At 41.6% G+C, this 23791-nt stretch overlaps 1 protein-coding gene across 1 annotated transcript in view; it reads left to right on the top strand.

The window, feature by feature from the left end:
• LOC120030235 (multiple PDZ domain protein-like) overlaps positions 1 to 23791 on the top strand; it is a 60817-nt gene that overhangs the window by 10054 nt on the left and 26972 nt on the right. The window contains 14 exon segments of the mRNA XM_038975582.1: positions 60 to 164; positions 751 to 853; positions 1175 to 1263; positions 3832 to 4051; positions 4865 to 4945; positions 7062 to 7141; positions 7458 to 7604; positions 7869 to 8039; positions 12619 to 12795; positions 13169 to 13378; positions 15378 to 15539; positions 16402 to 16749; positions 17330 to 17438; positions 17780 to 17978. Coding sequence (XP_038831510.1) covers positions 60 to 164; positions 751 to 853; positions 1175 to 1263; positions 3832 to 4051; positions 4865 to 4945; positions 7062 to 7141; positions 7458 to 7604; positions 7869 to 8039; positions 12619 to 12795; positions 13169 to 13378; positions 15378 to 15539; positions 16402 to 16749; positions 17330 to 17438; positions 17780 to 17978 — 2201 coding nt within the window.

The following is a 23791-nucleotide window of genomic DNA, read 5'->3' as shown; positions in this document are numbered from 1 at the left end:
GTGACAAGTACAGTATTTAGTGTGTAATGCTGGTCTCAGTTGTATTGTGATTGGTCCAGGTCCTGAGGCAGTGTGGTAACCGAGTGAAGTTGGTCATCACCAGAGGCCCTCCAGAGGAGACCGCCATCGTCCCAATGGTGTTGCCCACGGTCACAGAGCAACAGGTACGACAAGACAATCGTGTGGGTGGTTGGGTAGGGGGGGAAAGGGGGAAGATGAGGTGGTTTTATTAGGTTTGTTTCCTTAAAATGTTATATTTACTAATGACTAGGATTAAGGGCACATGGTTCTGTCTCTCTTTTGTTACAGCTCTCTTTTCCTCAGAGATAGGTATCCAATGAGAATAATTTGTGACACGTAACATCATCTGTGACTCAGCCTGCGAAGTCACAATGTTCCAAAAGGCTAACAACTGGAATTCGCTGTCCATTATCAAGCAGTATTAACCATGAACTTTATCAACATTCCATGACTCACACTCCCAAACTAGACTGTATATTCTTCTCTGTACACAGTCTCTGTAACCCCATTGCTTGATTGCAATTTTTAGTTGACATTCATCAAATAAATAACATAACTCATCTGGCTGACAGAGTTGATGCATAGGTGAGGAATGCTTCTTGGTAAATTGGTAACAGCACGTGGAATTGGGGGAATTCGGCACCCGCGACTCGCCCTCTCCACTGTGCTCTCTGTCGGCCATTTTGTAGAATGTAGAAGCTGACTCACTCTTCCTCTTTCTCTTCACAGGGATACGAGGAAGAGGAGGCCGAAGCGTTCGACGTTGGGCTGACTAAGAACGCCCAGGGTCTGGGAATCACCATCGCCGGCTATGTGGGGGACAAAAATTCTGGTAAGGCTTGGCAGCATTGTTTACTACTGGAAATAGTTTGGTTTTATTTATTTTCTAATTTATTCACTCTCCTTGGGATGGAATGAAACCACTTGGGAAGGAATTTACTTTAAAGAGTCCCATGGAATGTCTGGAGCAAAGAGCTTTGTAGTGACACTGCCTCTTCTCGGGAAATTGTGAGTGTTTCTGACTTCTCTAGAACACTCAAACTGCAGATCCAGTTTGAGTGTTAAAGGGCGTCTCTTGTACTGTATAAAGGATACTGCTTGTTTTAAGAATGTTATCCACACATGGTCATTGTGTCTATTTTGCCATTTTCAGAGCCCTCTGGTATTTTCGTGAAAAGTATAACTAAAGACAGTGCGGTAGAGCAAGACGGCCGGATCCATGTTGGGGACCAGATCATAGCCGTAAGTGTCTTAGACTATCCTCAACTCTTTTTTTTATTTTCATTTTTTGGTTATTGTAAATTTAAAAATATATATTTTCACTTTCTGACTTGAACAGATAGAGTGATGGAGGATGACAGTGGGTAAAGATGGATAGAGATTGTGGAGTAGGCCAGATTGGAACCTAAGCCAACACTAGCTGCCCTAAGCGCTAGACCACCCCAAGCCACACCCTTCAGATTTTTTATCAGCTGTTATGTAAATTTCAATTCCATGCCAAAGTATAAAATAAAGTGTGCAAGGATATTTCTCTCATTTGGAATAATATGGAGCTTTATCTATAGATAATGTGGGGAGATATTAATCTCCCATATTTGAATAATTTATCTTCAGCTGAGATTTATACACACTGTTCCAAGGCCGTTACGGTGACCGTATTACCGCCACACCGGCGGTCACGAGTCATGACGGCAGTCAAATTCCACGTGACCATTTAGTCACGGTAATTAGGCTTCTCCAAGCTCTGATGCTGCTGATGGTCATTAGTAGTCTACCAAACTTGATAACTGCCTGGTACTCAACATTCTATTTTACCTCTAATCACTCTGACATCAATGCAAATGTAATCAAAAATCTAATCAAATACTTAATGGGAGCCCATTAGCTCATGTTGCGCAACATTTCTATAGGCTATGCGATTGAGTGAGAAAACAGAGTGAAGGCCTCTATTAAAAATAGTATTATCCCATCAGCTTTCTATAGGCCAGGCCTACTATATTTATTTCTCAACTTTTCTAATTTTAAGCACATTGCTTCTCTTTACAACAGGAGTATAGCCTACATGGCTGGCATTGAAAATGAACCACAGGAAAAGCGTCCTCCATTCGCTATTTTCGAGACAGGTGCATGAAAATGGTCCATTCTAAATCAAAACAAATTTCACACATACAGTACCAGTCAAAAGATTGGGCAGACCTACTCATTCCAGGGTTTTTCTTTATTTAAAAAAAAATGTCTACATTGTAGAATAATAGTGAAGACATCAACACTATGAAATAACACATATGGAATCATGTAGTAATCAAAAAAGTGTTAAACAAATCAATGTATATTTTATATTTAAAATTCTTCAAATAGCCACCCTTTGCCTTGATGACAACTTCGCACACTCTTGGCATTCTCTCAACCAGCTTCGTGAGGTAGTTGCGTCACGGATTTGTCTGTCTTCAGTTGTAGCCTGTGTGAAAGACCCGATCACGTGATTGCATTGGCTAATAAGAATGTAGCTATCTTAGACAGCCATGTGAGTTAGAGGTGCTTTGGAGCACGCAGGCGGGAAAAGGGAATTATTATATTCGTCCCAAGCGCACAACGGCCACTGGCCGCAAAAGGCATGGATTTTTTTAGGGGGCATTACAAAGGGGATGCCGCCCGGAAATTGCTTGGCAAATTGTGAATGAGAGACTGATGAAATGTGTGCAGCCTGCGCAAATAACAAAACAGAGTTCATGCCTTACATGCAACTTTTTTCAAATCATCATTAGAGTCGCATAATGCAGCCTTAGAATGTGTTAAAAATACAAACGTTGGGCTATATGTTTTGATCACAACTAAAGTTGCATAAAGAACTATAAATTAAGCATATAGCATGACCTGTTTCTATGTTAACTGCTCAACACAGAATAGCCGCATGTGTGCACTCCCTCAAATCTTTTGGAGAAAATATCCTTTCTATTTTATTCAGCTATGTTCAATTGTGTTCTTCATACTATAAATTAATGCCACGGAATTCTAAACAAATCTTGCCTGCTAAATGAACTAGTGTAGCCCACAGCCATATGGCATAGCCAGATCAGGTCCCAACATAAGGACAACTCCGAGTATACTATTCTGTTCTTCTGAAATAGACTACATTTTCTTTATATCATGTTTCTTTAGACCTGTCTAAAATACATTATGGATTTATTGGGATGGTATAGGCTATATTACATTGATTTATTAGACTTTTTAAAATGTAGATGTTCCAAAGGTCTGAATGACTGGCTTGTAGACTATGCGTGGAAGCCAGGAAATGCAAAATAAATGTCATGTTAATTAACAGTCAATTACCGTGAGACCGGCAGTTATTTTCTTGACAATCACCGGCTGACAAAATGTCATGACCGTCACAACCCTAGTCATGACCCTAAATTGAGCATTTACTATTAATGCAAAACCCTTTGTGTTACATCCTGAATAAATTAATGGATTTGAAGCCTGAGCAAATCTTCCATCATGATTTATTTTCTTTTTGTGATGTAGGTTTGTCTATTGGCTGGGACTATTTCTGTGTGTATGGGTGTGCCTGGTATGGGTGTGCCTGTGAGCTTGCTTTCCTATTCGTGTGTTGTCCTGAGAATGTATCCCATAGACTTGGATAGACGACTCACGTGCCATAAAGGCTGTTTAAGTATGGAGAAAGATCTCATTGACGCTTTCCATGCTGTCACAGAAGCCAATATGACAAAGATGCAAAGAAGAGCACTCTAAGCACTCTATTCAACTCCATGATGTATCCATAATCATGACATGAATGATCGCCCCCTGCAGGTGGACGGTAATAACATCCAGGGCTACACCAACCAGCAGGCCGTGGAGGTGTTGAGACACACAAGCCAGACAGTTCACCTGAAGCTGATCAGGCGAGGCTTCCGTCCAGAGGATATCCCACCCGCCGCTGTGGTGCCCAGTGTGATCGTAGTCTCACCAACCCCAGGTGGCAGAGACACGACACTGGAGAGGACGGATGTTGTGGACGCCACCACTCAAGGTACCTGTAGACAAAGGGTTTGGGCCATGTTCATTAGGCAGGAAATTGAAAAAAACTGACTTAAACAGGGAGAAACTACCTGGATTTGTCCAATTAAAAAACACACTCTATTGCGTTTTCCGCTGCAAAGCATTTTAAAATGTTGTCAATGGCGTGCCCTAATGAACATGACCATGACAACTGCATCTTTGATTGACAGTCACATATACCTCCAATCACAGTAGTCTATATTCAAGCAAAACACAGTGCATATATGCACTACCGTTCAAAAGTTTGGGGTCACTTAGAAATTTCCTTTTTTTTTTTTTTTAAATAACATCAAATTGATCAGAAATACAGTATAGACATTGTTAATGTTGTAAATGACTATTGTAGCTGGAAACAGCAGATTTTCTATGGAACATCTACATAGGCGTACGGAGGCCCATTTATCAGCAACCATCACTCCTGTGTTCCAATGGTGCGTTGTGTTAGCTAATCCAAGTTTAAAAATAAGTTTAGAAATAACACAACAATACACATAAATCTAGAAGTACAAATACACATGTGCATGCACACACACACTTGTGCACACTCACACACACTACCCATAATAACACAATCCGTGACGACATAGCCAGCATGTTCGGAGCTGGAACCAGGACTAACTGAAGCAGACCTCTGATGCGTGTGTGTCTTTACCATACAAGACACAATGCACAACCCATGCCATCATAACCACCATGTTTGGGCTGGGAGCAAGATGACTTAACCAAGAGCACTACAAGTGTGTATGTGTGTATTGATGTGTATATATTGTGTACCCCGGTGCAGATAAGAAACAGTACCAGGCATTGAGTGGGGAATCTGATGTCACCAACGTGAAGGATCAGTTAACTGAGAACACCAGAGACGGTAAGTGAATCCACTCCCCTGTTATCTGGGGTCCTTTACTAAGTATAGCTAATGGATTGGAATCTGTTTTAAAGTATGCTATTGTTGTGAGGACTGGTTTGAGGCTACTGTGAATTTCAAAATGATTGAACCAATGCATCTGTAGATGCTCAACAAACTATTAATGGATGTCTATAGATGTTTTCCCTGTTGTAATTCAGCAAAAATGTTGTTGACGTTGTTTCGATCGTCTGTTGATAGTTTGTTGAGCGTCTACAGATGGACTATCCAAATGAAGTGTTACCACATATTTCAAATATAATGTGCATGTAGAACATAAGGATCTGTATGTTTTCTCCATAATATATATACAGATTCTCTTCACATTAAAGGGTAAATGAAAGATCCTTTGAAGTGGTTCTTAAAGTAACGCGTAAACTCTTTCAAGTAGTGCGTTTGGAGATGTCTAACTGTAGCCTACCGCTTGCTGTGACTCATTGAGTCTGAATCAATCAGATGGGACATAGTAGTTGGTTGAATGTACTTTAAACGTCATTCTATTTAAGTCTACACTGAGTGTACAAAACGTTAGGAACACCTTCCTAATTTTGAGTTGCACTCCCTTTTACCGTCAGAATAGCATCAATTCATCGGGGCAACAAGGTGTCAAACTTTCCACAGGGAACGCTTTTGACACCTTGACTCCAATGCTTCCCACAGTTGTGTCAAGTTGGCTGAATGTCCTTTGGTTGTTGGACCATTCTTGATACACACGGGAAACTGTTGAGTGTGAAAAACCCAGCAGCATTGCAGTTCTTGACACAAATCGATGCGCCTGGCACCTACCCTGTTCAAAGGCACTTAAACCCTCTGAATGGAACACATACACTACTGTTCAAAAGTTTGGGGTCACTTAGAAATGAAAGAAAAGCACTTTTTTTGATCAAATTGATCAGAAATACAGTGTAGACATTGTTAATGTTGTAAATGACTATTGTAGCTGGAAACAGCTGCTTTATTTTTAATGGAATATCTACATAGACGTACAGAGGCCCATTATCAGCAACCATCACTCCTGTGTTCCAATGGCACATTGTTAGCTAATCCAAGTTTATCATTTTAAAAGGCTAATTGATCGTTAGAAAACCTTTTTGAAATTATGTTAGCACAGCTGAAAACTGTCGTCTGATTATAGAAGCAATACAACTGGCCTTCTTTAGACTAGTTGAGTATCTGGAGAATCAGCATTTGTGGGTTCGATTACAGGCTCAAAATGGCCAGAAACAAAGTACTTTCTTCTGAAACTCGTCAGTCTATTCTTGTTCTGAGAAATGAAGGCTATTTCATGCGAGAAATTGCCAAGAAACTGAAGATCTCGTACAATGCTGTGCACTACTCCCTTCACAGAACATTGCAAACTGGCTTTAACCAGAATAGAAAGAGGAGTGGGAGGCCCCGGTGCACAACTGAGCAAGTGGACAAGTACATTAGTGTCTAGTTTGAGAAACAGACGCCTCGCAAGTTCTCAACTGATAGCTTCATTAAATAGTACCCGCAAAACACCAGTCTCAACGTCAACATTGAAGAGGCGACTCCGGGATGCTGGCCTTCTAGGCAGAGTTCCTCTGTCCAGTGTCTGTGTTCTTTTGCCCATCTTATTATTTATTTTTTTATTGGCCAGTGAGATATGGCTTTTACTTTGCAACTCTGCCTAGAAGGCCAGCATCCTGGAGTCGCCTCTTCACAGTTGACATTGAGACTGGTGTTTTGCAGGTACTATTTAATGAAGCTGCCAGTTGAGGACTTTGGAGTCATCTGTTTCTCAAACTAGACACTAATGTACTTGTCCACTTGCTCAGTTGTGCACCGGGGCCTCCCACTTTCAAAAACAAGGACATTTCTAAGTGACCCCAAACTTTTGAACTGTAGGGTACATCTGAATTGTATCAAGGCTTAAAAATACTCATTTAACCTGTCTCCTCCCCTTCATCTACACTGACTGAAGTGGATTTAACAGGTGACATCAATAAGGGATCAAAGGTTTCACCTGGATTCACCTGGTCAGTCTATACACTGGAAAGAGCAAGTGTTCCTAATGTTTTGTACACTCAGTGTATGGTATGTTGATGTTTTTAAGATGCAAAGCTAACAGAGGATGAGGAGTTGGAGCTGAAGAAGAAGTGGCAGGAGACTCTCGGCCCCAGCAACGAAGTAGTGGTGAGTTAACAGAAGTAACATCCACCCAAACACAGCCTATCTTTACTAAATGATACATGGTTGTACTTTTTCCTGTTTTACTCATTATATTGCAATTGTATAGATGGAAAAGCACTGGTTGCAGAATAAAAACATTATTGTATGTGTTGTAAATAAAAACATTGTTCGTTAAAAAAAATTATACTATATTGCCACACTACGTAAATTGAATGCTGACCATTATAGGACAATTTCATAAGATGTGCGAAAGCATAATTTTTCGAAAAAGCTTCATAGTATTTTTGTGCCAACTGAGTTGTGCCCATGCCCATGACAGGTTGCCCAGGTGGAGAAGTTCAGTGAGAGCAGTGGTCTGGGAATCAGTCTGGATGCCAACAGCGGGCACCACTACATCCTCTCCGTTCTGCCGGAGGGGCCAGTGGGACGCTGTGGGAAACTCTTCAGTGGGGACGAACTGCTCGAAGTAAGGGACACCGCCAATAGCGAGAATATGGTGAACAACCGTTAGCCTGGAACTTACTTAGTGCACAAATTCTTCTACCACTGATATCAAGGTGCCTAAATTCCTTGGATATATGTAGAGTTTACCTTGAATAGGATCTCTGCAAGCGTGGGAACATTGCCTTTAAAAACAGCAATGCCCTATAACCTTTAATCGGATTGAATCCTGGCATGAGTGACTCAACATAAGTGTTGACCATTGGATGTGTGTGCCCACCCCTCTCAGGTCAATGGAATATCCCTGATTGGTGAGACCCACAAGGAAGTGGTGAGCATTCTGAAGGAGCTGCCTGTCTGTGTCTACATGGCCTGCTGTAGGCCCGCCCCTCTCCTGAAGAGTGACAGGGATTCTGGCCAACCAGGGTTGGATGAATTTGCTACTGAACCTAAAATGAAGGTACTTCCCCACTCTGCTTTGATGTTATTGATCATAAGTTGTTAGTGAAAAAACTCACCTGCTATGGATTTACATTACTTGCCATCGCATGGTTGGAGAGTTATTTATCCAGTAGAACCCAGAGAGTGTTCTTCAATGGAAGCTTTTCTAACATCAGATATGTACAGTGCGATGTTCCTCAGGGCAGTTGCCTTGGGCCTTTCACTCTTTTATATTTTTACAAATAATTTGCCACTGGTCTTACATGAAGCTGGAATGAATATGTATGCTGATGATTCCACACTCTACATGTCGGCACCCAAAGGCAGTGAGCTCACAGAAATTCTAAATAAGAAGTTATGGTCAGTATCAGAATGGGTCATTAACAGCAAACTGGTCTTAATTACATCTGAAACTAAAAGCATTGTATATGGTTCAAAACATTCTCTAAGACCTAAACCTCAACTGGAGTTGAACATAACGGGTGTGAGTTGAGGAAGCTACACTCCTAGGTATAACATTGCATGGTCAATTATCATGGTCAAGTCATTTTGACAAAGTTGCTGTGAAGATCGGGAGGGGTATGTCTGTTAAAAAGATGTTCTGCATTTTTTAAACAAATCAACTGTACAAGTTATTCAGGCTCTGGTCTTGTCCCATCTTGATTATTGTCCAGTAATATAGTAAAGTGCAGCAAAGAAAGACCTAGCAAAGCTGTATCTGGCTCCAAGCAGCGCAGTACGCGTTCCCCTTAACTGCACATATAGAACTAACAATAACAACATACATGGCAGTCTTTCCTGGTTGAGTGTTGATGAGAGATTAACTATAGACAATTCCAGATTGTCTGCATAATCAAATAACCTACAGCTCAGACACCCATACAGTTGAAGTCAGAAATTTACGTACACTTAGGTTGGAGTCATTTGAAATTTGTTTTTCAACCTCTCCACAAAACTATAGTTTTGGCAAGTTGGTTAGGACATCTACTTTGTGCATGACACAAGTACATTTTCCAACAATTGTTTACAGACAGATTATTTCACTTATAATTCACTGTATCACAATTCCAGTGGGTCAGAAGTTTGCATACACTAAGTTGACTGTGCCTTTAAACAGCTTGGGAAATTCCAGAAAATTATGTAATGGCTTCTGATAGGCTAATTGACATCATTTGAGTCAATTGGAGGTGTACCTGTGGATGTATTTCAAGGCCTACCTTCAAACTCAGTGCCTCTTTGCTTGACATCATGGGGAAATCAACCAAGATCTTAGGAAAAAAAATGTAGACCTCCACAAGTCTGGTTCATCCTTGGGAGCAATTTCCAAACACCTGAAGTTACCACGTTCATCTGTACAAACAATAGTACGTGAGTATAAACACCATGGGACCACACAGCCGTCATACCGCTCAGGAAGGAGATGCGTTCTGTCTCCTAGAGATGAACATCCTTTGGTGCGAAAGTGCAAATCAATCCCAGAACAACAGCAAAGGACCTTGTGAAGATGCTGGAGGAAACAGGTACAAAAGTATCTATATCCACAGTAAAACGAGTCCTATATCGACATAACCTGAAAGGCCGCTCAGCAAAGAAGGATCCACTGCTCCAAAACCGCCATAAAAAAAGCCAGACTACGGTTTGCAACAGCACATGGGGACAAATATTGTACTTTTTGGAGAAATGTCCTCTGGTCTGATGAAACAAAAATAGAACTGTTTGGCCATAATGACCATCGTTATGTTTGGAGGAAAAAGGGGGGAGCTTGCAAGCTGAAGAACACCATCCCAACCGTGAAGCACGGGGGTGGCAGCATCATGTTGTGGGGGTGCTTTGCTGCAGGAGAGATTGGTGCACTTCACAAAATAGATGGCATCATGAGGTAGGAAGATTATGTGGATATATTGAAGCAACATCTCAAGACATCATCAGGAAGTTAAAGCTTGGTTGCAAATGGGTCTTCCAAATGGACAATGACCGCAAGCATACTTCCAAAGTTGTTGCAAAATGGCTTAAGGACAACAAAGTCAAGGAATTGGAGTGGCCATCACAAAGCCCTGACCTCAATCCCATAGCAAATTTGTGGGCAGAACTGAAAAAGCGTGTGCTAGCAAGGAGGCCAACAAACCCAACTCAGTTACACCAGCTCTGTCAGGAGGAATGGGCCAAAATTCACCCAACTTATTGTGGGAAGCTTGTGGAAGGCTACCCGAAATGTTTGACCCAAGTTAAACAATTTAAAGGCAATGCTACCAAATACTAATTGAGTGTATGTAAACTTCTGACCCACTGGGAATGTGATGAAATAAATAAAAGCTGAAATATATCTTTCTCTCTACTATTATTCTGTCATTTCACATTCTTAAAATAAAGTGCTGATCCTAACTGACTTTAGACAGGGATTTTTACTATGATTAAATGTCAGGAATTGGGAAAAACTGAGTTTAAATGTATTTGGCTGGGCCTCCCGGGTGGCGCAGTGGTCTAAGGCACTGCATCGCAGTGCTAGCTGTGCCACCAGAGAGTCTGTGTTCCAGCCCAGGCTCTGTCGCAGCCGGCCGCGACCGGGAGGCCCATGGGGCGGCGCACAATTGGCCTAGCGTCCTCCGGGTTAGGGAGGGTTTGGCCGGCAGGGATATCCTTGTCTCATCGCGCACTAGCGACTCCTGTGGCGGGCCTGGCGCAGTGCACGCTGACCAGGTCGCTAGGTGTACGGTGTTTCCTCCGACACATTGGTGCGGCTGGCTTCCGGGTTGGATGCACGCTGTGTTAAGAAGCAGTGCGGCTTGGTTGGGTTGTGTTTCGGAGGACGCATGGCTCTCGACCTTCGCCTCTCCCGAGTCCGTGCGGGAGTTGTAGCGATGACTACTAACAATTAGATACCACGAAATTGGGGAGAAAAAGGGGGTAAAAAAATGTATTTGGCTAAGGTGTATGTACATTTCCGACTTCAACTGTACATACCCCACAAGACAAAGCGAATCTAAAACAAATTAATGGCAACGCGTTTCATTATACAGTGTCCAAGTTCCTTGCTGTTCAAGACAGTCGTGAACAGGGCACGACAATGCCTATTCCTCCTCAGGAGGAGAGAGGAGACTGATATAGGAGAGGAGAGACTGAAAAGATTTGGCATGGGTCGTCAGATCCTTCAAAAGTTCTACAGCTGCACCATTGAGAGCATCCTGACTGGTTGCATCACCGCCTGGTATGGCAACTGCTCGGCCTTGGACCGCAAGGCACTACAGAGTGCCATCCAGGACCTCTATATCAGGCGGTGTCAGAGGAAGGCCCTAAAAATGTCTACCCCAGCCACCCTAGTCATAGACCATTCTCTCTGCTACCGCACAGCAAGCATTACCGGAGTGCCAAATCTAGGTCCAAAAGGCTTCTTAACAGCTTCTATCCACAAGCCATATGACTCCTGAAAAGCGAATCAAATGGCTACCTGGACTATTTGCATTCACCCTCAGTTTATTTTAGTAAATACTTAGCACTTATTTTTCTTAACTGCATTGTTGGTTAAGGGCTTGTAAGTAAGCAATTCACTGTAAGGTCTACACCTGTTGTATTTGACACATGTGACAAATACAATTTGATTTGACACTTTAAACCCCCTATGCAGCTTTGAGACCATTCTTTCAAAGTCATTGAGATCTCTTCTTCTAGCCATGGTAGCCAAAATAATGGGCAACTGGGCATTTGTATATATGACCCTAAGCCTGATGGGATGTTTTAATTGCTCAATTAAATCAGGAACCACACTTGTGTGGAAGCACCTGCTTTAAATATACTTTCTATCCCTCATTTACTCAAGTGTTTCCTTTATTTTGTTACCTGTAGATGCTGTTGACATTACCATTATTACATAGTGTATTTTTTTAACTGTCAGTGTTCCAGTAACTGTCATAGCATAGTCAATGCTTACTAGCCTAAACATAATGCAATATAACATGCATGTTTGGGGTCAATTCAGATTTCAATTCAGTCATATACTTTGTTCATTTCAGCAAGTGAATTGTTCAGGAAGTGATTTGAAAATTGAAGGTAAAGCCAGAAAGTCCTTCACAAAATGGTGGGTGTTAGACATACAGTAGCATACAGTAAACACTGTTTTCCCCCACCCCTTGATATTCAATGGCTGATTGGGAATCAACATCAGTAAGTCCTCCTACTTCACTCATCCACCCTCATCCATTAGTTTAACACAGTCTGTTCAATGCTCTGCCGGGCCTCCAGATTGGCAATGATGATGGATTAAGATTTAGGATTAGGAAGGACGCTGACTCTTTATTAACACCAATCCATCTAAAGTAATACCTCCGGTACTGTGACAATACATGAGATACAGGCAATAGTAGCCAGGGAGCTACACAAAGGAAACCTGCATTTGGATTTTGGAATTCTCCTCAGCTCATCAGATGCCTCAGTTCAGGAAGAAAAAAAAAGCATACAGCACTTCTGCTTAGCATCCAAAGATTCCCTTTAATGTGCTGCCAAAGATCTTATGAAACGGTACTAGTGGAATACCAGCAGCCTATGGGCTCGGAGTGAGTCAGGAATGCGTGTGCTGGGATGATATCGAGGGTTTATCTCTGCAGATACAGGGAGACCTCGGCAGTTTCCTGGTTTTCGAAGGTTCTGAGGGGGTGGCGACGAGGGAAAATGTAACGGATGAGACACTCGGAGCTCCTTTGGCCATGTGGGAGACGGAGATACAGGACATTGAGCTGGAGAAGGGTGAGAGCGGACTGGGATTCAGCATCTTGGACTACCAGGTGGGATTTCTGATTTGGAATTATGGGAGTGATTATCATAGGAATGATACGCTTTTGTTGTGGGTCGTTCCTGTCTTCTTACTTTGGGAGGAAGTGGTCACGTGAGCTTTAGGGCCGTTGCCCTCCTGGAAATGAAGTTCAACAAATAGCATAAGTGACTCAATACACTGCAATGCGCTGTTTTTTCCCATGTAGATTGAAACTAAGTTGCTTACTCTTATTTTTGTTAAAAGTAATAACTTGTGATTTACAGAACATTCAGAATAAACAAATCCTCCAAATAAAAGTGAATGATACATCTCCGTCCTTGTTGGTGTATTGGATTATCTGTTGAGTGCATCCATTGACATCACTGACACAGATCTTGTCGTAGGACCCAATGGATCCTGCCAAGACGGTGATTGTGATTCGCTCTCTGGTGTCTGAAGGAGTGGCAGAACAGGATGGCAGGCTATTGCCAGGTGACCGGCTCATGTTCGTCAACAGCACCAACCTGGACAACGCCAGTCTGGAGGACGCTGTCCAGGCATTGAAGGGGGCTAACATCGGCAAGGTCCACATTGGGGTGGCCAAACCACTACCTGTAAGGACACCCTATTGTGAGGTCTGTCCTATGGAGAGACTAGTGAGGTGTGTGTGTGCGTGTGCATGTTTTATATGTACAGTGAGCTCCAGAAGTATTGGGACAGTGACCGTTGTTGTTTTGGCTCTGTACTCCAGCACTTTGGATTTGAAATGATAGAATGACTATGAGGTTAAAGTGCAGACTGTCAGCTTTAATTTGAGTGTATTTTCATCCATATCATGTGAACCGTTTAAAATTACATAACTTTTTGTACATAGTCCCTTCATTTTAGGGGACCAAAAGTCATCATTGCGTGCTAGGAATATGGGACCAAATACTAAACTTTTGACTACTTTAATACACACAAGTGAATTAGTCCCAATACTTTTGGTCCCCTAAAATGGGGGGAACATGTACACTAAATGCAGTAATTTCTAAACCGTTCACCCGATATGGATGAAAATACCCTCAAATTAAAACTGACAGTCTGCACTTTAACCTCATAGTCATTGTATCATTTCAAATCCAAAGTGCTGGAGTGCAGAGCCACAACAACAAAACATGTCACTGTCCCAATACTTTTGGAGCTCACTGTATGTGAGCGTTTGTGTGTGTGTGTGCGCGCTCAGCATTTGTGTGCGTTTTCTCTCCGGTGTGTGGCCACCCAATAATGAGGGCTCATCTTACAGATGTGTTGAATTTTTCATGCTGAGACAGTAGAGTTAGGCCACATGCTAATGCTGACATACTCACCTCCAAGCTCCCTGACAACAGCATAAGGCAGCACAAATATCTCTGCCTTTTGTATCATATTGCTTTATTATTGCATTTTGAGGCACCTTGGAGTCCGTGTACATAAATGCATTGAGGCAGCTGTCAAAATAAGGGTTTTCCTACAAACATATTCACCACCTGAGGGATTGCTTATCTAGTCTTTCTGTGAAAATTGGTTGCATTCTTTCAGCTTCAGAGTTATATTTCTCTATTGGGCTTGCCATTAGATTATGATGAGAACATACAGTAAGTTCTGGCTCTGATGTCAAGGTTGTTGCATGTCCGGTGGATTACAGTGTTTTTGTGAAGCCTCTGTGGAGGTATCGAGCTTTCCTGCAGCTCCTGGAATGTGTTTTTTTTTTTTTTTAGGGAGGGGGGAGTGGCATTTTTGTTATATTGCTTCACAAAATTGAGTTTGACTGGTATAAGCCTCTAATAGCTTCTCCAATCTTTCCCTCTTTTCTCTATATCTCTTGCTCGCCGGGCATTGCGCTAGATACAATCAAGATCAAACGGTCCATTTAAAGCAATCTGTGGCAAACTCCAAGAAATTATCTCTTTTGAAGTCCTTTGGAAATCAAATAACCAAGTACAACTTGTCACCAAACTATTACAAAAGTAGAGACCAAACCATGGAGACCAAATCAAACCAATAAAACTCACACTCCTTTCGCTACTAACAACCTCAACTAAAAAATTGAACAACTCCAATAAAATTTGGCTTGTGAATTTGTAGACAATGATTGGAATTTCCTCAGTATTTCTTTCTGAGAATTTCCGGATATTTTCCATTTACAGCCCTCTCTCCACAGCCATACAATGAAGAGGGCAGTCCGTCGTCATTTTCGGGAATCTGTTCTTTTATATTCAACACTCTGCTGGTTAAAGAGAGAGAGGAGGAGCCAGCAGAGGGCCACCGTTTCTGGGCAGAGCCTGCATTGGTTAGTTGCCGTTGGGGACAAGTCAAACTAATCAATGAAATTGAGGGACAAGGGAAAAACCAACCAATCAAAATTAGACACAAAGTAACCATTGTGACTTCTAAAATGCGTCCTTTAAAATACTCTATTAAGGGAATTGAATTTAATTCATAACTAATCAAATTTGAGCAACAAAAAACAATATATCCTTTTGAAATGGCTCTGATGGCACCCACACAGCTATCCATGATTGGATAGCTCATCCATGGCATAGAGAGACATATTCCCCATCCAATTCACTACATTGACATTCTTTAATGCAGATTGACTCCAATGAGGTAGACCTGACCGACGAGAGGGTGTTGGCGCATCGCTTCTCTGGCGAGGAGGATGACACCTTCCAGGCATCCATGCTTGCCCTCCATGGCAGCACCTGCAGCGCTGACCTGTCCTACCAGATGATCTTGCAGTCCTCCACACCCAAGGTAGGCCAACAAACTTGCACTGTGGCTAGCTAAGTCAATTTTAAAGCCATTACAGTCAGCAATTTTAGAAAGCTTATTTCAAAGCAAAAGCAGTATCAGTATGGTCATGTCATTTATTTCAATGTCATTGGAGCAATTGCAAGCTGCTGCCTTTTTCACTAAGAAAACCCCTCACGTAATCAAAATAAGTTGCTTATTCTACCATACAAGGTTGACATTAGAAGTACTGTGCTATCTATAATTGTTTACCTTCTTCAAACTGGCAGCTATATTGAAGTGACACAATGTTTATTTTGTTGTTAACCCCTTTGCATGTACTGTATGTTGCCTGTTTTTGTTGTAGAGCTTTGTCTTGGAGTACTGGCCCCAGACTACTTACGGATGAATGGTTGAGTGTTTTTTAGATTAGTATCTACCTATATACTGCACTGCACCGTAACAAGATATGACTACCCTATTAGAATTAAATGGTCTGTTGCGTGCTTCAGTCCTGCTCTCAGCATTTCTGCTTGTTGCAGTTCTTCCAAATAGTTTGCTCTCCCAGGGATTTATTTTCCCAAGTTTTATATTGCCATCTCAGATGCTTAAGGAATCGCTGAAGAGATTCATTGCAGCACAGTCCGGGCCTCATGAAATATATCTAGGATGATAATAAAGAGATATTTGGTGCATCGCACACTCTAAAACAGGATCATCTGTAATTATCGCTATTCCCCATCTGTCACTGATGGCTTTTCAATGGCTCATTACGAGGAGTGCAGAACGGCGACCGAGGTAGACGAAAACCCCCCAGTTGAGTGATTGTGAAACTAACGAGGTGTAACCTCCATTTTGGCTCGTCTGGTTTGTTTTACCTACATAGCGGAGTGCTCGTCTGGACTTGTTGACCGAACATCCCTTCGTGACGTTGTCCTGCCTCGCAGACGACACTGAACCCTTTTCCCCGGAGGAGAATCCTATCGCTTTCCCCCTGCCCAGGAGTATTGGAAGTCACACCCTAATGATTGACAACACACTAGCTAGCTCCGATCAGTACCTGGCACATCAATTAACCCATTTGGAGCCGTCGGATCTGTCGAACTCGTACAGTCCGTACACTGACCCCGAGCCCGGTTTGAATGATTTGGGGGAGCCAATGCAGTCTCTGCGTTTTCCGGTGGAGTCCGCCATGGCCCTTGCGGACATAGGGGAGATGGAAGGCTTAATGAAGGTAAACCAGCCTTCATCTAAAGAGCTGTGCCATCTGTCGGTTTGCCATCAAATGTCATTAACTGTGCCTCATAATCAAACAATCATGTGTAAATTGGTCATCAGGAACTTGAAATGCAAGAAGTTACGTTTAACAAATGTTGAAATACAGTACGACTCATCACAGGCCAATGTGAAATTAATTGGATTTACGAGAATAATGGCTAATATCTTTTGGCTAACCAGTTTTAAACATTCTACTTTTTACTAGAATCTAATTTCTAGGTATTACATGCTGAAGGTAATGGCATAACAGAAAATAATTTAAGATAAACCCCTTCCTTACCTTGTATGTTTGATTCCCTGGCCCTTACTAATCGTTCCCACGTAACCTCACTGGTAGTTTAGATTAACTATATTTTATTCTGTCACAATTGTTTAATTTTATTTACATTTTGTACCAAAACGTCCTCCATAGAAAATATTTTATAATTTAAACTCAATCTCATTCTGTCACAATTATTCGTTTTTGGATTTTGTACCATAGAAAATATAGAGAAATGTGATTAATGAATACTTTTTATTGTATTGTCGTTCTCAAGGGGGATGAGCCATCTGTAAAGCAGTCCAAAGAGGAAGGGGACAAGATTATAACCACTGGGAGTAATTTTGAAAGGACAATCACTGTTGTCAAGGGCAACTCCAGTCTCGGTTTGTATTAATACTTTGGCAATATGCTGTATATTTATTTTTCTAAATGTCAGCCCTGATGAGAAATTGCTGTGAAGAGAACAGCGTTCACTTTTTAATAATAAATCATTCATCTTTATAACTTAAAATTTTATGTAAATAATGCAATATCTGTTGCATTATGGTCTTTCTGTCTGTTAAGGTTGTTGGATATTAACTATGATATTATCTATGTGGATCTCCAGCGCATCAACATTATTAACACATGATTAAAGATTGAACACATTACACATAAATGTGGGTGAATGTATTACGTATAGGTTTCAGGTCTTTGAGAATGTTGTGTTTGTATCTACCTACAGGAATGACCGTGAGCGCCGTCAAGGATGGCTTGGGGATGCACATCCGCAGCATCATCCACGGAGGCTCCATCAGCCGAGACGGCCGTCTGGGGGTGGGGGACCTCATCCTGGCCATCAACGGCGAGCCCACGGCCAACCTGACCAATACACAGGCCCGCGCAATGCTCCGGAGACACTCCCTCATCGGGCCAGACATGGGGTAAGGACCCGGGCTATGCAATATGTTCAATATTTTGAAACCTTGTCCTTGGAAACCTGTTTTATATGGTTTCACTATAGGCCTAAATTAAAATATCCCAAATACTGCATATACAGTTGAAGTCGGAAATGTACATACACTTAGGTTGGAGTTATTAAAATTAGTTTTTCAACCTCTCCACAAATTTCTTGTTCACAAACTACAGTTTTGGCAAGTCGGTTAGGACTTCTACTTTTTGCATGACACAAGTCATTTTTCCAATAATTGTTTACAGACAGATTATTTCACTTATAATTCACTGTATCACTATTCCAGTGGGTCAGAAGTTTACATACACTAAGTTGACTGTGCCTTTAAACAGCTTGGAAAATTCCAGAAAATGATGTCATGGCTTTAGAAGCTTCTGATAGGCTAATTGACATAATTTGAGTCAATTGGAGGTGTACCTGTGGATGTATTTCAAGGCATAACTTCAAACGAAGTGCCTCTTTGCTTGACATCATGGGGAAAAAATCTAAAGAAATTAGCCAAGACCTCAGAAAAAATTATTGTAGACCTCCACAAGTCTGGTTCATCCTTGGGAGCAATTTCCAAATGCCTGAAGGTACCACGTTCATCTGTACAAACAATAGTACGCAAGTATTAACACCATGGGACCACACAGCCGTCATACCGCTCAGGAAGGAGATGCGTTCTGGTGTGAAAAGTGCAAATCAATCCCAGAACAACTGCAAAGGACACTGTGAAGATGCTGGAGGAAACAGGTACAAAAGTATCTATATCCACAGTAAAACGAGTCATATAGCGACATAACCTGAAAGGCCGCTCAGCAAGCAAGAAGCCACTGCTCCAAACCCGCCATAAAAAAGCCAGACTACAGTTTGCAACTGCACATAGGGACAAAGATTGTACTTTTTGGAGAAATGTCCTCTGGTCTGATGAAACAAAAATAGAACTGTTTGGCCATAATGACCATCGTTATGTTTGGAGGAAAAAGGGGGATGCTTGCAGGCCGAAGAACACCATCCCAACCGTGAAGCACGGGGGTGGCAGCATCATGTTGTGGGGGTGCTTTGCTGCAGGAGAGATTGGTGCACTTCACAAAATAGATGGCATCATGAGGTAGGAAAATTATGTGGATATATTGAAGCAACATCTCAAGACATCAGTCAGGAAGTTAAAGCTTGGTCGCAAATAGGTCTTCCAAATGGACAATGTCCCCAAGCGTACTTCCAAAGTTGTTGCAAAATGGCTTAAGGACAACAAAGTCAAGGTATTGGAGTGGCCATCACAAAGCCCTGACCTCAATCCCATAGAAAACTTGTGGGCAGATCTGAAAAGCGTGTGTGAGCAAGGAGTCCTACAAACCTGACTCAGTTACACCAGCTCTGTCAGGAGGAATGGGCCAAATTTAACCCAACTTATTGTGAGAAGCTTGTGGAAGGCTACCCGAAATGTTTGACCGAAGTTAAACAATTTAAAGGAAATACACTCAATTAGTATTTGGTAGCATGTAAACTTCTGACCTACTGGGAATGTGATGAAAGAAATAAAAGCTGAAATATATCTTTCTCTGTCACGTTCGTCGTATAGAGGAGACCAAGGCGCAGCGTGATTATAATATATCTTCCTTTTAATGAAGAAAGAAACACGAAGAACACTAAACAAACTAACAAAATAACAAAACGACCATGAAGTTATATTATAACAAGTGCTGACATGCAACTACATATAGACAATAACCCACAAACCAAACTGGAAAATGGCAACCTAAATAGGATCCCCAATCAGAGACAACGATAAACAGCTGCCTCTGATTGGGAACCAATTCAGGTCACCATAGACCTACAATTACCTAGACTTACAAAAAAACATGATCTACAAAAACCCTAGACATGACAAAAACAAGCATACCCACCCTGACCAAAATAATACAGAAAACATAGAATACTAAGGTCAGGGCGTGACATTCTCTCTACTATTATTCATACCACCCTGAATACCACTGCTGGCTTGCTTCTGAAGCTAAGCAGGGTTGGTCCTGGTCAGTCCCTGGATGGGAGACCAGATGCTGCTGGAAGTGGTGTTGGAGGGCCAGTAGGAGGCACTCTTTCCTCTGGTCTAAAAAAAATATCCCAATGCCCCAGGGCAGTGATTGGGGACACTGCCCTGTGTGGGGTGCCGTCTTTCGGATGGGACGTTAAACGGGTGTCCTGACTCTCTGAGGTCATTAAAGATCCCATGGCACTTATCGTATGAGTAGGGGTGTTAACCCTGGTGTCCTGGCTAAATTCCCAATCTGGCCCTCAAACCATCACGGTCACCTAATAATCCCCAGTTTACAATTGGCTCATTCATCCCCCTCCTCTCCCCTGTAACTATTCCCCAGGTCGTTGCTGCAAATGAACGTGTTCTCAGTCAATTTACCTGGTAAAATAATGGATAAATAAAATTAAAAAAATAATTCTGTCATTTCACATTCTTAAAATAAAGTGGTGATCCTAACTGACCAAAGACAGGGAATTTTTACTTGGATTACAGGAATTGTGAAAAACGGAGTTTAAATGTATTTGGCTAAGGTGTATGTAAACTTCCGACTTCAACTGTACATACAGGGCAGATTTCACCTCAAATATATTATCCCTAGATTCACTACACATATACACACACTTTTTTGATGTTACAATGTAAAAGTCAGAGAGGACTTTTACATAGACACACGATTATACAATCAGATAAATGGTGCCTGACATCACACTAAATGCCTCTTGATCAAATGTGGAATATTTATTTTTTTGTTATGTAAATGATTTGGTGGCTTTTTCTAAAGCCTATGTCTACAATTATGAGCAAGTCAAGCATTGAGTTAAGCTTCGTAGTGTTTTGCATTTGAGTAAATTGTGCCAAATGATCCCATTAATGTAATTTGTTTTGAACCTCTCGTAGAAATATTATCTTCTCCTAGTACATCTCCCACACAACAGCTAACTGTTTTAACCGAAGCAAATACACATTTCATTGAACTGAATTGAGATGACTAAAATGCATACCTCAGAAACAACACCTGACAATGAATGTGTAGTAAACATTATAATGCAGTAGAGTGTGTTGAGGAGCTCAGTTTAATTTTAACAATTCACTTAGGAAAGGTCATTGTAATCCAGTGTTGTGAGTCATAGACCACCTTAATATCACTTAAAAGTTGTGCCACGCAAAGCATGATAGAATGTTCATATGTAGGATCTTAATTTGAGCCAGTTTGCTACAGCAGGAAAATAATCCTGCAGCTACAGGAAATGTGAATTATTATGTGAATTATAATTAATGGACATTTTTGCAGGGGTTGATACATTTCTCGTGAGGGAAAATCAACTCTGAAATTTCAAAGTTGAAATCGCAAACTTCAGAAACCCTTTTAAACCCTTTAAAACTACAAGTTTTAAATGTTCTGCCTTGCAGAAAAGTTCTCCTGCAACAGGGTGATCAAATTAAGATCCTACATCTGTATACAGTATCAATCAAAAGGGTGATCAAATTTAGTTCCTAAATTTGTATACAGTACCAGTCAAAGTTTGGACACACCTACTCATTCAAGGGGTTTTCTTTATTTTTACTGTTTTCTACATTGTAGAATAATAGTGAAGACATCAAAACTATGAAATAACACATGGAATTATGTAGTAACCAAAAAAGTGTTAAACAAATCAATATACACTACCATTCAAAAGTTTGGGGTCACTTAGAAATGTTCTTGTTTTTGAAAGAAAAGCACTTTTTTGTCCATTAAAATAACATCAAATTGATCAGAAATACAATGTGGACATTGTTAATGTTGTAAATGACTATTGTAGCTGGAAACGGCAGATTTTTTTCATGGAACATCTACATAGGCGTACGGAGGCCCATTATCAGCAACCATCACTCCTGTGTTCCAATGGCACGTTGTGTTAGCTAATCCAAGTTTATAATTTTAAAAGGCTAATTGATCGTTAGAAAACCCTTTTGCAATTATGTTAGCACAGCTGAAAACTGTTGTGCTTATTAAAGAAGCAATACAACTGGCCTTCTTTAGACTAGTTGAGTATCTGGAGAATCAGCATTTGTGGGTTCGATTACAGGCTCAAAATGGCCAGAAACAAAGACATTTATTCTGAAACTCGTCAGACTATTCTTGTTCTGAGAAATGAAGGCTATTCCATGCGAGAAATTTCCAAGAAACTGAAGATCTCGTACAATTCTGTGTACTACTTCCTTCACAGAACATTGCAAACATTGTCTCAACGTCAACAGTGAAGAGGCGACTCCGGGATGCTGGCCTTCTAGGCAGATTTGCAAAGAAAAAGCCATATCTCAGACTGGCCAACAAAAAGAAAAGATTAAGATGGGCAAAATAACACAGACACTGGACAGAGGAACTCTGCCTAGAAGGCCAGCATCCCGGAGTCGCCTCTTCACTGTTGACGTTGAGACTGGTGTCTCAGCATATGTGAGAACTCCTTCAAGACTGTTGGAAAAGCATTCCAGGTGAAGCTGGTTGAGAGAATGCCGAGAGGTTGCAAAGCTGTCATCAAGGCAAAGAGTGGCTACTTTGAAGAATCTCAAATATTAAATATACAGTGGGGCAAAAAAGTATTTAGTCAGCCACCAATTGTGCAAGTTCTCCCACTTAAAAAGATGAGAGAGGCCTGTAATTTTCATCATAGGTACACTTCAACTATGACAGACAAAATTAGGGGAAAAATCCAGAAAATCACATTGTAGGATTTTTTATGAATTTATTTGCAAATTATGGTGGAAAATAAGTATTTGGTCACCTACAAACAAGCAAGATTTCTGGCTCTCACAGACCTGTAACTTCTTCTTTAAGAGGTTCCTCTGTCCTCCACTCGTTACCTGTATTAATGACACCTGTTTGAACTTGTTATCAGTATAAAAGACACCTGTCCACAACCTCAAACAGTCACACTCCAAACTCCACTATGGCCAAGACCAAAGAGCTGTCAAAGGTCACCAGAAACAAAGTTGTAGACCTGCACCAGGCTGGGAAGACTGAATCTACAAGAGGTAAGCGGCTTGGTTTGAAGAAATCAACTGTGGGAGCAATTATTAGGAAATGGAAGACATACAAGACCACTGATAATCTCCCTCGATCTGGGGCTCCACGCAAGATCTCACCCCGTGGGGTCAAAATGATCACAAGAACGGTGAGCAAAAATCCCAGAACCACACGGGGGGACCTAGTGAATGACCTGCAGAGAGCTGGGACCAAAGTAACAAAGCCTACCATCAGTAACACACTACGCCACCAGGGACTCAAATCCTGCAGTGCCAGATGTGTCCCCCTGCTTAAGCCAGTACATGTCCAAGCCCGTCTGAAGTTTGCTAGAGAGCATTTGGATGATCCAGAAGAAGATTGGGAGAATGTCATATGGTCAGATGGAAAACTCAACTCGTCGTGTTTGGAGGACAAAGAATGCTGAGTTGCATCCAAAGAACACCATACCTACTGTGAAGCATGGGGGTGGAAACATCATGCTTTGGGGTGTTTTTCTGCAAAGGGACCAGGACGACTGATCCGTGTAAAGGAAAGAATGAATGGGGCCATGTATCGTGAGATTTTGAGTGAAAACCTCCTTCCATCAGCAAGGGCATTGAAGATGAAACGTGGCTGGGTCTTTCAGCATGACAATGATCCCAAACACACCGCCCAGGCAACGAAGGAGTGGCTTCGTAAGAAGCATTTCAAGGTCCTGAAGTGGCCTAGCCAGTCTCCAGATCTCAACCCCATTGAAAATCTTTGGAGGGAGTTGAAA

This window comes from Salvelinus namaycush, chromosome 36 (assembly GCF_016432855.1).
Source record: "Salvelinus namaycush isolate Seneca chromosome 36, SaNama_1.0, whole genome shotgun sequence".
Classification (NCBI taxonomy): Eukaryota; Metazoa; Chordata; class Actinopteri; order Salmoniformes; family Salmonidae; genus Salvelinus; species Salvelinus namaycush.
Note: the sequence above shows the minus strand (reverse complement) of the source record. Positions and strands in the feature narration are given on the sequence as shown.